Below are 16465 nucleotides of genomic sequence, written 5' to 3' on the forward strand. Positions count from 1 at the left end.
CAGTGGCTCTCCTGGTACTCCTTTTTCGGGCCTCCCTATTCTTCATCGCTAAAGGGCTGCTAACGGATTAAGGATGGTGAGTGGCTCCACAGAGCCTAAATCAAACCAGGAAAGTAGAGTAAACTTGGGATCACACACAAAATGTTACCTGTATACATTCAGATTTGAAATTAAAATATGGTCTGTCCTTCTTGGGCTTCATCCTGTATGGTTAAATTTTTACCAAAAGAGTAAACAAATTAATAGGTACCCCCATCCCTCACCCCAGTTCTCACAATCACATGTCTGGATTCTGCATCACGAAACTGTCCCTTTTTGTAAGGCTCCTTTTTAGGGTAGCTATCTGGAGGCAAATGTTTTGGAAATGAAAAAACAAAACAAAACAAAACACCACTTTAAAAGTTATAGAAAACTTTTTGAAACTTTGGACTTTTGCAGACTTAGAAAGTGTTTCCTCAAGCAATATGAACGCGCTGCACTGTCTGCATTTCAGCAGATAGTATTGCACTGATAAGTACTAGTGTAGTATCAGACATTAGAATGAACCAAAGAGGAGGTAATTATTTCCTCAAATGACCTGTGTTTTCCAGAAATCTTTCAGAACTAGTGCGGCAGGGTAAGCGCCAATCAAAGCTTCAGGTTTCTGGAGTTGTTTTTTCTTCCTTTGACAGATCTTTCACAGACACCAGCTCTCTGCTGAACACTTAGGGTACAGTGGAAACTTCTTTTTACAGTGGAAACTTTTGTGGACTGGAAAAGATGAGGGTTTAAAGATTACAGGAAACCGAAGATTATTTTTAGGATTATACGTGACTGTGAATACTCATTGATATACATATAAAAGACAATAGTTACATGGGCAAGTTTGAGGCGCCGTACCTCCTTAATGGAAGAACACCAGTGTCAGGCTAGTTGTAGAAGTTATGCTGAGAGAGACCTTACCACCTTAAATTTCTGGCTTTGCAAGAAAACCACCTAGAGCTACTGCATCACTGAATTGTAAGAAAACACTTGACCTTGTACGCCGCGGCCACAGCAGGAGAAAGCGGTTCAAGGAGCCAAGAGCGCTTCCACAGGCGGCGCCCCGGCCTGGCGGAGCCTGCGGGGAGGCCGCAGCCGCGGCTCCCGGGCCGCCCCACGAAGGCGGCTTCGCCCTGAGAACCAGCTCGGGGGCGGCCCCGGGCAGCGCCCGCCCACCGGCGCTGGGTGGGCCGGGCCGGGCCGGGCCGGGCCGGGCCGGGCCGGGCGGGGCGCGGCGCCGGGAGCGGAGCGGCGCGGGTCCGAGCGGGGCGCCGTCCTCGGCTGCGGGAACGGGTATTCTTTGCCGTGTATGGTTTCCTTTACCTATTCGGGTGTCTAGTTTTGTTTTTCATCACAGGGATGTTTAATGTTTAGAAGGGCCACGTTTTCCAGCTTGGGATTGAGCGTTAAGTTAGCAAATGCCTCCTTCTAGCAACAGTTAGCTGTTAGAGGCGGCGAAGTAACCCGCTCGCAGCCCGGCTGAAGGAGGCGGGCGGCCGCAGCGCGGTGCCGGCGGCGGGGTCCCGCCCGGCGGCGGGGTCCCGCCCGGCGGCGGAGCGAGCGCCCCCAGGCGTGGCCTGGTCGCGGCGAGGCCGCGCGCCCGGAGAGTGGCCCGCGTTTTTTGGCGCGCAGGTGTTGGGACTGCCAGCTTTCGGGAGACACGTCCGTGTAAGGGGAGAGGGTACCTTACTGCGTCAGAACGAATGATTTTACATCAACTTATAGCTCATTTCATTCCTCCTCTGAAGGCTATTTTATTAACTTTAGCAGCAAATAACCTGTTTAATTAGATCAACTAGATTATTTTTAGGCATACAGTTTCTCCAGCGGTCAAGGTTAAAATCCAGTGGCTGAATAGTCTAATACAATGCAATGCTGAAAAGAAGTGCCTCAAAGCTAGCTAGGGTGAACTAATGCATGCCTTGCAGCTATTTGGCTTTCTAAGTCTGGTTTTTTTTTGAATCATAAGCCTTCTCGGAAGGGCCCTGGATTGGTATTTAAATGGTACCATGCATGATGTTTATGCTTGGGGGCTTGTGTTAATAGGCTCTTGGCAGTATTTTAGTGAACTGGATAAGAAACGAAACTGTCACGCTAGTATACTGTTTTTCTGATAAAACCGGAAGATCTGTGGCTAACTGAATTAACACTTTCGTAAATCAGTTGCAGCGTATTTACTGACATGCATCAGGGTGAGGGAGATGTACCTGCATTCTCCAGAGGAGAGAGGTGTTTATATCTCCTCTGTACTCCCTTTGGGAGAGTGGGCCTAGGGCTATGAGTTACTACAGGACTCTGTCAGGGAAGGGCAAAACTTGGCAGCCTTTCCTGGCACAGGGTCCCTCGCGTAGCCCTAACCCAGAATAGCCCCAGTGAGGGGTGAGGTGCTGGGGGCCGGAGCCTGGTCCCCCCCCTCCTCTCACCCTTCAGCACTCCAGCTGGGGGATATTGGGGAATGTTTGATCAGCAAATACCTCAGGTGATGTAGTAAAATGTGAAGAACCCTTATAATCCTAGCATAATTTAGGTCAGAAAGGATGACCTTTGGGGAGGTCATTTGGTCCATTCCTCTGCTTAAAGCCAGCCTAAATTCAAATTTAGATCAGATTGCTCAGGGCCTTTAAAAGCTTTTTGTATGATGTATGGAAAGATATACAGCTGCTGCTTCTGGAATACCATGGCCAGCTTAGTCACTCCAACACAACTTACTCTTGATTTACGTTGTGAATTCAGGTTGCAGCATGTGGCCAGCATAGCACAAGGGATTCACGCAGCTACTGTTTTTGTTGAACCAAAATTAATTCAGTAATGGACTTCTACTTGCTGAAGCACTTTCTTTTTATCTTTAATTCTGTGGAATTTTAACTCCATTACAAAGAAATAACATTCTCCCTCTTTTGTATTAGTGGGAGCTAAATGCAAATACCGTTACTTTTCCCTGCTCAGTAAGTAATGTTTTAATGATTGTTCCCTGTATTTATTTTAAAACTGTTACTAAAACTAGTAACACCTAGCAGCATATAAAGTCTCATTTTATTAAACTGACATCAAAATGTAGGCTTCAAGTAATTGCTTTGTGTAATCCAGACACGGGTTACATGAAATGAAAATGTGAAAGGACCAACGTGTTTCTAAGTGATTGGTCTTCCCATTACTTTTCTTGACTGAGGTTTTACAAGGTGGCCATGTTCCCGTGCATAACAAAGTGGCTAAACAATGTATTGTGCAATACAAAGGTTACAAAAGTTAGTTTTTCTTGTTCCTTCTGTATTTCAGTATTTTATAGTACTTCACAATCTTTGTAAATTATTTAGATGAAAAGCAGAGCATGACTGATGATAAGTTAGTCTTGGTGACTGAATTGGAAGTGGTAGAAGGAGTCCAGATAAAAAGCAATAGAAGAAAAGATACAATTTTAATAAAATGAATCATTGTAACTATCTTCTTTAGCATCATGTCTGGTGAAATGGCAGTTGAACCTTGTAAAATCTTTATTGCTTTTCTAGCTATAGAGTGTATCAACATCTTCTAAATCCTAGATTGCCCAGTGGTGTATAAGTGTGGTTGTAGGGAGAAAAAAGATTCTACTATAAAGACTTTCTTTTAAATAAATCGTATGATTCTGTCTCTACTCTTCCTTTACCAAAGGGTTTGGTTGTAATTCTCAGCATTTCACTGAAGTTCAGGTAGCTGGAACATCTCACAGTATAAACTGATCTTTTGCTAGTTTAAATAATGGTTTTTTTATTCATCTTCGATTTGCGCTATTCCTACAAGCTGATAGTTTTGTCAACATATTTTAATATGGTCATATATTAAACTTGTCACTCTATATTATCAACTGTGAGAGCTAGGTTTCTCTTCTTTCAGATTTTTAAATTAGATGTATAACTTTAAATTAATTCCTATTACTTTTTTTTAACCTGTGTTCATATGGGAACCAGAATCCAGTTAAAGTATGTAAAACAGGAGTGTGGTTTTGTTTGTAAAGTTAGTAAAGTAGAAGAAAAAATATATTAAAAAAGAAACACTTTAAGACCAATTTGTTAAACAAAGAGGAGGATGTGTTTGAGTTGGGAAGTGAGCTAGATGCTACATCCTCCTGTGACATCTGCTTTTACTCTGGGAATGAAAAACAGGAAGGAACTGCTTTCAGTTTCATTCTCAGCTTTGAATGGCCATCCTCATTGAACTGAACTAGTTAGAAGAACCATAACAGACAAAAATATATTACCAGTTTAACTTGAACTGCATTCTTTTTAAAGAATAACTGGCTCCTATACCATTCTTTTTTATAATTGCACTTAAGGATCTCTTGGCTATTTTGGACCTGTGTCTTTAATAGAAGTTGCTGCCATTGTCTTGCTTCTCTCTGTACCCCAGACACTGAAAGGAGTACCTCTCAAGGTTGGTGCTGGCATGAGTGAATATTCTTTCTGCTTTTTTTTCAACTCCTTTTGGCAACCCTGGAAGAGTAGAAAGAAAAAGACAAGCAGTTGGCCCCTTCACTGAAAATATTCTGCTGTGGAAGCTCACCCACCTGTGCAAACCCACGCTTTATTATCGTGTGGAGACAAAACTTGCATACGTGATATTTAGTGGTACCACTTCAGAAGTGGAATATCATAAAGAACTGACTATGTGGTAGCGTGGTGTCACGGCTGCTCCAGGATTTAGCCAAGCAGGTTTGGTAGTCAAGATCAATACACTAAACCAGTTGCTCTGAAATTTCTGCAGTAATTTGTTCATGTGAATTGCATGATGTGTCTGAGGTGCTGCACAATGGTGTCCTGCACTGCAATGAAATAGCTGCACATCCTGATGCTTTCCTCTGAGTTGAGGATGATTTCTGGTTACTCAAAGCATGAATGCAGGCATAGGTAATTCAGATTTATGTTGTGGTGGAGATATAACCTAGAAGGAAGCTGAAATATTTAAAGGTATTCTAGCTTGTATTTGTAATTCAACTTTCCCATATAGTTTAGACAGGTAAGTATCTTTTATCAGTAATAAATAGAGAACACTAAATATCTCTTGTGTGAAATTATATATTAAAATCCCCATGAAATAAAAATGTTGTTTTGCAGAACAATTATAAGCAGCTCCACAGCAATGGAAGGTGAGTAAAATATGAACAAAATGCCATCTTCTCTTAATATCAAAGATAACATGGGTCCTTCTGAGGTGTTCAAGCAATATTAGCTTAGCTATTAGTTTACCTTCTGATTTTATGAGATATGTATGAATGTTTTAAATGGAAATTATTTACATTTTAATATTGAATAATTTACAAAATATACAGCTTACTTTTTCAGCTCTTAATTTCTGAAGTTAAACAAAAAGTAAATAAGTGATATTGCAGTTCAAGTTATTTCTTCTTACAAACTGAGCTTGGTAAATGTTTTTATATCCTTAACCTTCTGAGTCTGCTGGTGAGGCATTAGTATGGTTCTAACTTGAAGAAATTGGGAGAAAATGTTTTATATAGTGGTAAATGGCTTATTAGCAGTCTGTTCTGTGCAGGAGGGCAGCCTGTCAGTTCTCTGGCAATTCTCGGAATTAAAGCCTCCTTCTAAATATAAATGAACAAAGGCACCTCTGCTCCAGACAGAGTGAACTGACCCTGTGTGAGCAGGGGTTGGACTAGGTGACCTCAAAGGGTCTGTTCCAAGCTAAATTATTCTGTGACATCTTCATGACATCATGCGCAATACCTGCCTTTTTCCTCCTTTAAGTTATACTGATATTTAATATACATACTGTGCATAAATGCGAGCTTGTTATACAGTTTTTGCTGTACAGAAAACAGCTGCTTAATATTGTTATGTGTCTACTCTGAAAAAGGAAGCATTGTTGGGGATCTTTTATCCTAGGGTAGGAGGAAACAAGCAATACTCAGAGCATATGCTCCATTTTTCCAGCACATAAACCTGCACCAGCACCTGGATTTTCAAATGTTAACTATGGAATGGGAAATCAAGTCCCCTATGGCTACCCTCAGCATGCACCTGGGACTTACCAAGGTAGGTTGCTTGGCTACAGATCTGCTATACCATTAGGAAATAAGCACGGGAACTAGGAGGTTTCACAAGGGAGACGATCTCTGATTTAATTTTTTGCTATTAATTCTGTAGAGTTTCTGTTAATTTAATTTTGCTGAAAAGTCATCTTCTTTCCTACTACATTAGTATGGGCTGAGCAGTATCGACAGTGGTAGGAGTTAAAAATGTTGGATGTTCCTCAGCGGTCCCTGTGGGGAGTTTGTTAGGGAGGTGTTATTGATGCAAAGCAATTAATGCATGGCAGCTTCTTGCTGATGATCAGATTTCTTAATTAACATGTTATTTCAGTATTTCACTTTATTTTTTCTCTAGAAATACAGAACTGAAGAAAGAACTGTTTTCCTCCATGCTGGTCTCTACGTATTCTGTTCCTGTTTCCTATTCTGTTGCTGTACTTTCCATGTGGTTATACCTTACACTTTCACTTCATTTGCTTTTCTCCTCTTCTGTCTCATTTTCTGCTCCACATTTAAAATGCAGAACTCCTTAATAGTGTCTCGTGTTCTGGCAATTAATTGTTTTCTGAAGAACCAAATTGCAGTCAGGCTCAAAGCATAAGTTGCACAAAGTCCAAAAAGTTTGGCCTAAGTTACCCGGCTGTTCGTAAGCTGAAGCTTGCGCATCTTGTGGCAAGGCGGTCTGAGGTCTGTAAGTACATGGTACATGTACATGTGTACATGTAAGTACACACAGCTTCAGCATGGAATGAGCACGTGCTGCCTGTGTGATGAAGGTCGGGGAGAATTTTTCCATTTGAATAATTGTATGTGCACACACATGCAAGAGCAGTAGACAATCAGTTTGTGTGTATTAAATGAGGCAAAATATGTTTCTTGTTCTGTAATTTTCAATAGCAACTTCAGCAGCTTCAGCTACAAGGTCATAAAGCACCTCTGTAGCAAAGACTGTGTTGCTGTGGGACGGTAGTCAGGCAAGACAGGGCTTTGCGCACAGCCTGGGGATGTGGTGTGGGTTGTGAGCACTAAGGCAGTGCTGCCTGTGCTGTCTGGTGGGGTGCTGAGCATCTAGACCCTGGAGTGCTTCATGAGAGCTTGTGTTGCCTATTGGGTGCTAACTGGAGAAGACTTACTTGGCATTCGCAAAACGTGGAATTATTTCCTCCTTTACTGTGCACCTCCCCCATGAAGGAGTTGTGGATTTCCTGAGTTTTGAAAGAGAATCCATTAAACAAATGCGAAAGTGCAGTTTTTAGATCACGCTCATCTGGTGTAATGAAAACTGCAGATGAACTTTGCTAACAGGACATTTCCTATCACATAAGTAGAAGGTATAATTCCAGGAAAACTTTGTCTTAAAATTCCTCTTTTGCCTAACTGACAACTTGTAAATGCCAGTACTTACCATGTACTTTAAGGTACTCTGTGTTCTCTACTTAGAAATAACCATTTATATATTTCTAATTTTTGAATTGCCTATCTTTGTGTGAACAATATTTCTGCTATGTTCAAGAATGATGCATTTATTTATTTTGTTTGGTTTTGTCTGGAGGGGTTAGAACATCCCAATCCAGTGTAACTTCCTTCATGAAAGTAGTAGTATTCATAACTGAAATATAATGTAGGTATAAGGATCTTCATAGTTCAAAAGAGTGAACAAATTAATCTTTTGAAGATCCATGGGGCAATTTTTTTCCAGTGTCTAAGTTTGACAGCTGCCTGACTTCTACCACACCAGGTGCCGCAGGCGCGGGGAGCTATGGCTTCCAGGTAGATACCATGGGAGTCCCGGCAGGACTTGCTGTTCCACCCATCCAGAACCAGCCCATCATGAAGGAGGGTACAATCTGGATGCCCATCCCTCCGTCTCTTCCTAACTGCCCTCTTGGACTAGAATACCTCACACAGGTACCTGCACCCTTCCTCATTCCCCAGAGAACAGGTATTCACCTGAGAAGCAGCCTGCATCCATGAAGAAGCAAAAAAAGCATCTGGCTTTGTTGCAGCTGCACGGGTTGCTGCTTTTGGGCTGCTACGTGAAGCCTTTTGTAATGTGATTGATGCATGTTTGAATGTGGACGTGCCTGTTATAGCTGCAGCACTTCATGGAGTACTCTCCTGCCAAGTGAGATGCTAAAGCACCGGGGCACAGGGCTATCATACATCCTTTCCATTTCTGAAGCTACTGTTTGTGAGCTGTAATGCGATTTGGCAAGGTGTATATAATAAATGTATATAATATGGGCAACTGTAGCACATTAGAGGTGCTTAATTTTCGACGTGATGCTTTCTTCACACCTCTTTGTAATGTTGTTAGGAGAGGCGCTAGTCAGACTTCACGACGTAGAGAATGCTAATAGCAAAATAAGAATTGTTTCTGCATTACAGAATATGTCCTTGTACTGTAAAAGTACAGTTCATCTCATCACTGGGAGCAAATATCAAGGCTTAACACTGACGTATTGTTGCTAGCTTTGCAAATTGCTCAAAATAAAAAGAAAAGAAGCACCAGTGAGGAGAGGCTGACTTTTCCAGAGTTCCACTCAGAGTTGAGCAGTAGCTGAGCTTTTGCTCTAACATATCTCAGTTTCCTGCTTTTGTCTGTCCAGACTCCTGATGTAGGCATCTGGGATATGTGGTGATGGGGTGTAGGAGGCTCTGCCAGGCTCCGTAGCTGAGCTACCCCGAGTCCTGAAAGGAGCACATGCACATTAGCCCTGTGTGCTTGTAACCAGACCAGCCCCTGGGTACAGCTTCTGCCATCTGCTCCAGTGCTCCGAAACTGCTCGGCTAAACTGACACAGGACAAGACAGGACGGGGGGACATGAGCTACTTCCCATAGCTTCACTGGTATATGATCTGCCTCTAAACAATGTATTGATCCATAAATCTGCATTCTGAAATGAAACAGCAACACTGCTTAAAATTAGATTTCTCTTAGTTGTTAACTTCTTAACTATTTATTCTGTTTAATTTTTCAACCACAAACAGATTGACCAGATATTAATTCATCAGCAAATAGAACTTCTTGAGAGTAAGTGCAAAGTATTTATAGCAGAGAAATGTTTAAACCTAATAATCCTGAGAAGGGTAAAATTTAGACTTTCTTTGACACTACATATTTAAGGTGGCTCACCACCTTTCTCTTTCTTGCCTCTGTATTCTGTCTGAATTCCTGCAGAAGTTGTGGAGGAGAGGAAGGAGAAAAAGTGATTTTAAGCAGGTTAAGATAAGATATATTAAGCAGTATATCTTAAAAGATGCATAGCAGTGCAACTGAATAACCTTGGTAGCTATTTATAGCTGAAGTCACGCATTTCGCATGTTATTCATTCACATGATTTCTATTTGTCTCTCTTCCCTACTTAAAGATCTTTTCTGTCCTCTCTTACTCCATCTAATTCCATAGGCTGGCATGCAGCTCCCATCCCTGCTGTTTTAGCGAATTGAACTGCTATCCTTCTGCTCCCCTCATTCCATTCACTTTAAGAATATCAAAGTCATTGTATCAGGGTCTTTCAAATAGAAGAAATAAAATGGACCATCCACCTTGGCTGACACCTAATGCTGCTGCATTTTCTTTCCATAATGCTTCAAAGAGTGCTTTCATTGGTTTGAGAAATTAATTAAAATACCTGACCTTTTCTATTTGTGCTGCTATGAATCTTGACTGTGAGGCTTTTTTTGTGGCCTTCTCGTTCTGAATGTATTTGTGCCCTTTAGAGCCCTTTTCTTGCTTCACCCTCAAATTCAGAAGTTTCTTTAATTTTCATCCCTTCAGCTCTTCCCCGGGGAATCTTCTGTGCTGGGTTATTTATAATTGTGCTGTTTGCTCTGGCAGTAGGTGGCCGTGTCTGGTGGGAGGGGACTGATGGACATCACCGTGCACTTCCCGTGTTGTTGTGTTCATGGTGGCTTCTCCTCCCTGAACTCCTCCATCAGGCTGCTCTGCTTGAAGGTCCTTCCCCACCACTTCCCTTTGCCAGTAGCTGCCTCTGACAGATTTTGAGCGAGGCCTGCCTTCCCAAAGGGTAGCTTTAGGGTTAGCACGGTGAATTTTCTGACCAGATGCACCTCAGAAATTTAACAGTTCTGTTCCTGTTTTTCAGTTTTGACTGGCTTTGAAACAAACAACAAATATGAAATTAAGAATACGCTGGGGCAAAGGGTGTACTTTGCAGCAGAGGACACTGACTGCTGTACCAGGAATTGTTGTGGGCCATCACGACCCTTCACCATCCGGATTATAGACAACCTGGGCCACGAGGTGATAACGCTGCAGAGACCCCTCCGGTGTTCTTCGTGCTGCTTTCCCTGCTGCTTACAGGAGGTGAGTTGCTCCCTCTCACCATCTTCCTTCACGGGGGACATGGTCCACCTGCACAGTTTTAGGATGGCGTTGTCTTGAATCAGGAGGGGAGGTGAAAGAAGTCAGGTTTTGCCTGTGAGTTGTGGGGAGAGAGTTCTGTGGGATTTGTGCATGGGTCCTTGGTCTGGGAAGAAGCAAGTGTGCTGCAACACTTAGATTCGCTCTGGCCGCTACTGATTATGGTAGTAAAAAAATCTGATTCAACAGCATGTCAGGGAACTTGTGGCTAGTGCCGAAATCTGCGCTGGAGATGGACTTGCAATGTAAGAGTTTGGCAATGGCTTTCATAAAATAACAGCTAGAGTTTTCACTTCACTGCCGTGAAAGCTGTAGTGAAATTCAACACATGAGATGATGAGCTTTTTTTAATATTAAAATAATTATGGGGTGATGCAACTTCTGAAACTTCAAATCTGAGCCTACTCAGAGCTCTTACTGAGAGATTAGTTGTAGCTGCATCCTGTAATGTCTTCACTGAATGCTTTCAGGATGGTCACAGCCTTTATTTCACCAGACTTTGATCTTTAACTGTAGATGCATAGCTTGTGTGCTCCACAGCCTTAGGAGTATCTTATTGTTTTCAGTGAAGGCAAAAGTTGCATATGAGGTCTGCAATTTGTGTGCCGTTTTCTGAAAACGTTCACAGAAAGCCCCATGCAGCTTCACTCTTTCCTCTAATTCTGTTACCACCCAGTCAGTCCCCGTAATTGCTGCCGCTGGTAACGGGTATTGCCGAACATTAGTGGTACAAGGGGCGGGTAAGGGTACAGATGTTTCTAAGAGATTTAATCTCACGAAGTCTGACCCTATTTCATTTCCTGCAAAACTCCATGCTGTCCCATCTGGGGGTTTCCACACCCGTCCATACAGTATGCCAAATCCCAGAATGTCAGCGAGTGCTACACCAACTAATATCTCTGCCTCGGTTAGTCTTTGTTCTCCTGGCAGCCAGAGTGAAACTTTCCCCATAGCGCATTCCTTTTCCACACCATCGATTCCTGTGAATTTAACCCCATGCTGGCCAGGTTGTATGTGATCTTGGGTGTTTGCTGCACATAGTTTGAGACTATCAGGAAGACCATGAATAAGAGGGGTTAATCGTGCCAGGTCGACAGGGGCCAGTATCAGGAATTTCCTTAACTTGCCTCTTTCGTACATTGCCTGTATGCAGGCTGCATTCTGTACTGATGCAGCCAGATCACAGAAGCCAGTAGCTTTAATCTTCAGTGGTTCTTCTCTCTCCTGAGGATCTATACCACCTGCCCAGTATGCAACCTGTGCAGTTAAGGAGTAGCTATGGTTTTCCGGCATGGAGGTTAAGAATACTCCTGGCCCCCAATAGCTTCCAGCTTCTTCCTCACTGAACATAATTTGGTCTCCTCCTTGAAGAGAAACTCGCCACACATACTCAGCTTTTGATTCTTCTGGCCGCCTTGGGAATTTCTCCTGTATCTTCAGTAACTCTGCTGGTGACCATGGAATTGTTTGCACAGTAATGCAGGTTCCGTCATCGTCACCGACAGTGGTCTTGGTTTTAATCAGAGGTCTCAAAGGAACTGGTTCTGGTGCGGGATCAGGGGTTTCTGCAATCTCATCATCGCTATCAAGCCAAATATCCCTGCCCCAGGTCTCAGAGTCTGTACAGGGCATTAATCTGCAAATCTGCTTTATTGGGGTGGAAGGTAGTACTTTATCTATCAGCCAATTCAACCTTTTCAACTGCAGTTTTAAGATAATTATTTTCACTCACAAGTTCATCAACTCGGGTTCCTAGTTTTTTTGCCTCTCTCTCTCTCAAAGGCCAATGATGATTTTAATACTGCACTTTCTTATTTTAAAGCTGTATATTCTACATTTGAAATTTGTTGGGGAGCAGGGGATTCCTTCACTTCTTGCTGAGCACAAGACCAACGGGCTCCTAGCACCACAGAAATTACGCTCTTACTGTTTGCTCCCAGCCTTTGCGCAGCCTGACACTGCTCAATGCGTTCCGCGACACTCTCTTCATCCCTCCAAAATATTTAAGCCCACTCCCTCCCAGCCTGGGAAGGGGCGCATTTGTGTTTTTGCAGCAATTTATCCATAGTAATCCTGCCGACTATGCCAATTTTCTGTTGCGTTAATAGTAGGAGTCTGAGGAGTGGCTGGGGGAGACCCTACCGTTGAGTCACGAAGTTCAGACAAGACTCGCTTTCTAAACTCCTTCTCAGAGAGGAGTCTAGGTGTGGCTAAGTCCAGTCTTAATCTCAGACTTGGTCAACAGTTTATTTTCTAAGGATTTCTCACCTGTCAGCTGCACCCTACCCTGCAAGCTTCTTCCATGCTGTGCCTTTTCTAAAAACATAAGTTCAATTTCTAAGTCACGCCCAGCGATTATTCCACAGCCCCATGCAGCTTCATTTACTGGAAAGCCAGATTGTTGGGGAAAAATAAGTTGTGTTTGGTTTGTGTGCTAGTGTGGATTTTGTCTAACAAGCATATCAAAGCATGGAAATTCACGTCGAGGTTTTCTTTTTCCTGTGAAGCTGGAAGTCCAGGCGCCTCCAGGAACACCAGTTGGCTATGTTGTCCAGAACTGGCATGCCTGCCTGCCAAAGTTTACCATTCAAAATGAGAAAAGAATGGATATACTTAAAATTATTGGCCCATGTGTTGTCTGCAGCTGTTTTGAGGACATTAATTTTGAGGTATGCAATGCTAAAAATTGTTTGTATCTCTCTTCTTTCAACTTAATACCTGTCAACTGAACCGTAGTATATATGAAGCAATTAGTACATAATCTTTTAATGCTAGTATAATCAGCTCACTTCTCTAGATCTAGATTACATTAGATAAGCCAGACAAACTCCAGAAATGACATCTTAAAACCACTTATCAGTGATCAATGAGACTGATTCCCTGTGGTTGCACACAAATCTCTTAACTGAAATATTTAGCAGCAAAATCTTTTTGAATCTATTATGTTAGACGCTAACAAAAAATGTTATTCTTAGCTGTATGAGGTATTTATTAAAATGAGTTCCTATAACCACTCATTTAATCATTTAATAATCATTCAATGACCAAGTAAATCAAGATAATTTAGACCTAAAACATAGATTTGAATGACTGAAGAGTTACAACTTTGACTTAAAAATAATAGTAATTAATGCATCATTATTTTTGTACACATTAAGTAGTAGATACACTAGGCTACCATTTAAAATGATGTTGCAGATAGTTGTTAAAGCAAATTTAGTATAATTTTATTTTGGGGACTAGGCTTTCACATGAACCTGAAGACTAGACCTAACTTTAGGAAACAATTTTGGCAAAGGGCTAATCTCTGCTTTGGAACAGAAGAACGTAATTTGTTTAATTTTCACTTGAGCAGTTCCTGATACATGGCAGGAGAAACTAATTCACTCTCTTGGCTAAAAGACAACACTTCCAGCAGAGTGTGTGTGTGTGCGCGCGTGCGTGCGCGGTAGCTGTCTTCCAATGCCATCAAAGCATTGAACTCCACAGTCAGATTTAGAATTAAGTCCATGTCTGTGCTACTTAAGACTGACTTTCTGATAGTCAGGATTGCCTTTTGGTACAAACAGTTGCATTCAATGACTGCATTAATTCAAATAACACAATCTGAAGCTTTCAAATGGATCTGTCATGAAAAGGATTTGGTAATATTATGAATGACAGATTTGATGTTGGTTTTTTATTTTTATATTAAACTAGGTGAAGTCTGTGGATGAGACTTCTACTGTTGGGAAGATTTCTAAGCAGTGGACTGGGTTTTTGAAAGAAGCCTTTACAGATGCAGACAACTTTGGAATCACATTCCCAATGGACCTTGATGTAAAAATGAAAGCTGTCATGATCGGTGCTTGCTTCCTTATTGTAAGTCTGTCGTTCACTAATACTTGAATACTGACTTTTTCATCTCCATGTTTCAATTGTGCTGGTAAAGTATTTGACTCTGAGCTCCTTGAAGTGGGTGGCAGCTTGTTGTGAACTTTCTGTGTGTAGAACTAACCACAGAGGGCAACAAAGAATTATCTTGGGCAATAAGCTTATTCTAGACTACATGAAGTGCTAACTGTTCTTAAGGAGAGCTTCATGTTTGGTGGGACTGAGAAACTCTGTAAAGGGAAGACTTCTTACAGACATTAGCAGGGACCAGCATGTTTATGTGTGTGGTGAAACCAGAAAAGCGCAGATCAGCAATAGCCAAGAGACCCATGCAAAGCCAGAGCAGCTTGCTGAGCTGGTGAACTGGACAGCTGAATGCTACAGCCAGTTCCTTCCGACTCTCCTTCTTGGAAGTATGTGAAGCACTGAACTGAGCAGGATTAAATGCTCTCAGGGGAGTAATTTCCAATGGGAGGGACTTCTGTGGAGGCAAAGCACATCTAACTAGATACAGTGCTTTTCAGCTGCACTCTGACTCTGCCACGTCAAATACTGCAGTGCAGCTCACTTTTGCTTTTTGAAAACAGTGTGCAACACACTCGTATTTCCATGTACCTGTGCAATTCAGCATCAGGCACCATTTCAAAAAGTGCAGTGCTTTGCTGGCAGGGCTGTAGAGGGGGAGGAAAGGGGCATGTGGAGCACCTTGAGTTTGGGAAGTTCTCACCAGCCTCTAACTTGGGCATGAAGTACAGCGTTAGTGAGTGTGAGCAACCCAGGACTCCAGACACAGAAAATGAGTCTATCATCATGGGGGCTTCCAGTTTGAGGTGAAATTGAAGGGACTGAGTCAGGTTGAACAAAGCCAGGGCAGGAATCCTGAGTAAAGGAAGCATACCTTCGGCTAGTGATAATATAAAGTTTCCATGTAGGTCTTTCACCACCTTTCTCTGTGGGTGTCCTATTCTGAGGGATCCCAGCAATGGAGAGAGGTGTCCCCACCTTCTCATCATTTGAGGTTTCTGAGAGGAGGGTGCTTTGAATACCTTGCAAAGCAACCAGGAGATCTCTGAACTAGGAACCGCATTTAAGAAGCATTTGTTTTGTTTGCTTTTTGTTTTCTCCTTAGGACTTCATGTTTTTTGAGCATGCTGGTGATAACCAACAGCGAGCAGGAGTTTGGCAATGAAATCTAGAACTTTTATAAAGAAAGAACAACAACATGAATCTCCCAACTTGCCAGTAGATTGCAGAGCTTCAGTAAGGATGTGAGAAATGTGCATCTTATGCTTGTAGTTAAATTCCTGTAAACTAAAAGCTTTATGGTCTTTTTTCTTTTTTTGGTAATCTGATGAAATAATCTGTGGTATTCAAATAACCGTTTGTACAGATTAATACTGTAATTTCTAGAAATATATAGCACCTTTTTTCCAAGAAACTTGGAATTGTAAAATAACTTCTTATGGTTACTTTACTCCCTAAAAAAGGGGACTACTTCTATATTTAGTATTAATATAAGTAGTGAGCCTAATAAAGAGGTCCTAATCTCTTTCCTGTGTATCCTTCTTTGGTACTTTTACCTTGGTGTTCACATTCTGTTGTTTAGAACTTCTTATCAAATATATACGTTCAAAACAAAGTAATCTAAGTGAACAGAACTATTAGAAATCAGTGTAAAATTGTATTAATCTAGTGATAAATCTGCTGTCAAATATGACTCTTTTAGTGTGACTTAGTTTCATAATTTGGGTTGTTTTGAAACTTAAGGCTTTGATTTTCACCAACAGAATTGTAGAGGAGACAGGAAACATAAATGACTGTGGTTGCTTCTGTTTAATAATCCTTTAGTAATTGCTTTGTGCATTGGTGCATTTTTTTTCTTGAGGCAAGGAAAAAGTAGTTAGTTACTTTTCTGTTTCTCCACTCCTCTTTCCTCTTCATTTAGTCCATGGTTTTCACAGATTATAAGTCTGTCTGTAGGCGTGAAGGCACAGGAATAATAAACAGAACAATTCCACTTCAAAAGCAGATGCACGAAATGGCAGGTCTATTTCTTAGCATTTATAGCTTTATTTAAATGTGCAAACAATGGAAAAAGTTGCATTGCAGTTCACACAAGCATGTGCATATAGCAGTTGTTGGGATCCAGCAATGGGGGGAGGTC

The 16465-nt window shown here is 41.8% G+C and overlaps 1 protein-coding gene across 6 annotated transcripts; it reads left to right on the forward strand.

Annotated features, from left to right (window-relative positions):
- Positions 1 to 1036: 1036 nt before the first annotated feature.
- Positions 1037 to 15850, forward strand: LOC104041309 (phospholipid scramblase 1). Of its 6 annotated transcripts, XM_064457659.1 has the most exons (10): positions 1313 to 1328; positions 4331 to 4428; positions 5109 to 5140; positions 5943 to 6044; positions 7779 to 7948; positions 9033 to 9075; positions 10151 to 10371; positions 12936 to 13097; positions 14128 to 14289; positions 15431 to 15850. In XM_064457659.1, the coding sequence occupies exons 3-10, from the start codon at positions 5134 to 5136 to the stop codon at positions 15488 to 15490; spliced, it is 927 nt and encodes a 308-aa protein (XP_064313729.1). In that variant the 5' UTR covers positions 1313 to 1328; positions 4331 to 4428; positions 5109 to 5133; the 3' UTR covers positions 15491 to 15850. The 6 variants fall into 6 exon arrangements, with proteins under 6 accessions (XP_064313731.1, XP_064313728.1, XP_064313730.1 ...); XM_064457661.1 differs by lacking the exon at positions 4331 to 4428 and having other exon boundaries at positions 1037 to 1314; XM_064457658.1 differs by lacking the exon at positions 4331 to 4428 and having other exon boundaries at positions 1250 to 1328.
- Positions 15851 to 16465: the final 615 nt, after the last annotated feature.

The sequence above is a fragment of the Phalacrocorax carbo genome, chromosome 7, assembly GCF_963921805.1.
Source record: "Phalacrocorax carbo chromosome 7, bPhaCar2.1, whole genome shotgun sequence".
Classification (NCBI taxonomy): Eukaryota; Metazoa; Chordata; class Aves; order Suliformes; family Phalacrocoracidae; genus Phalacrocorax; species Phalacrocorax carbo.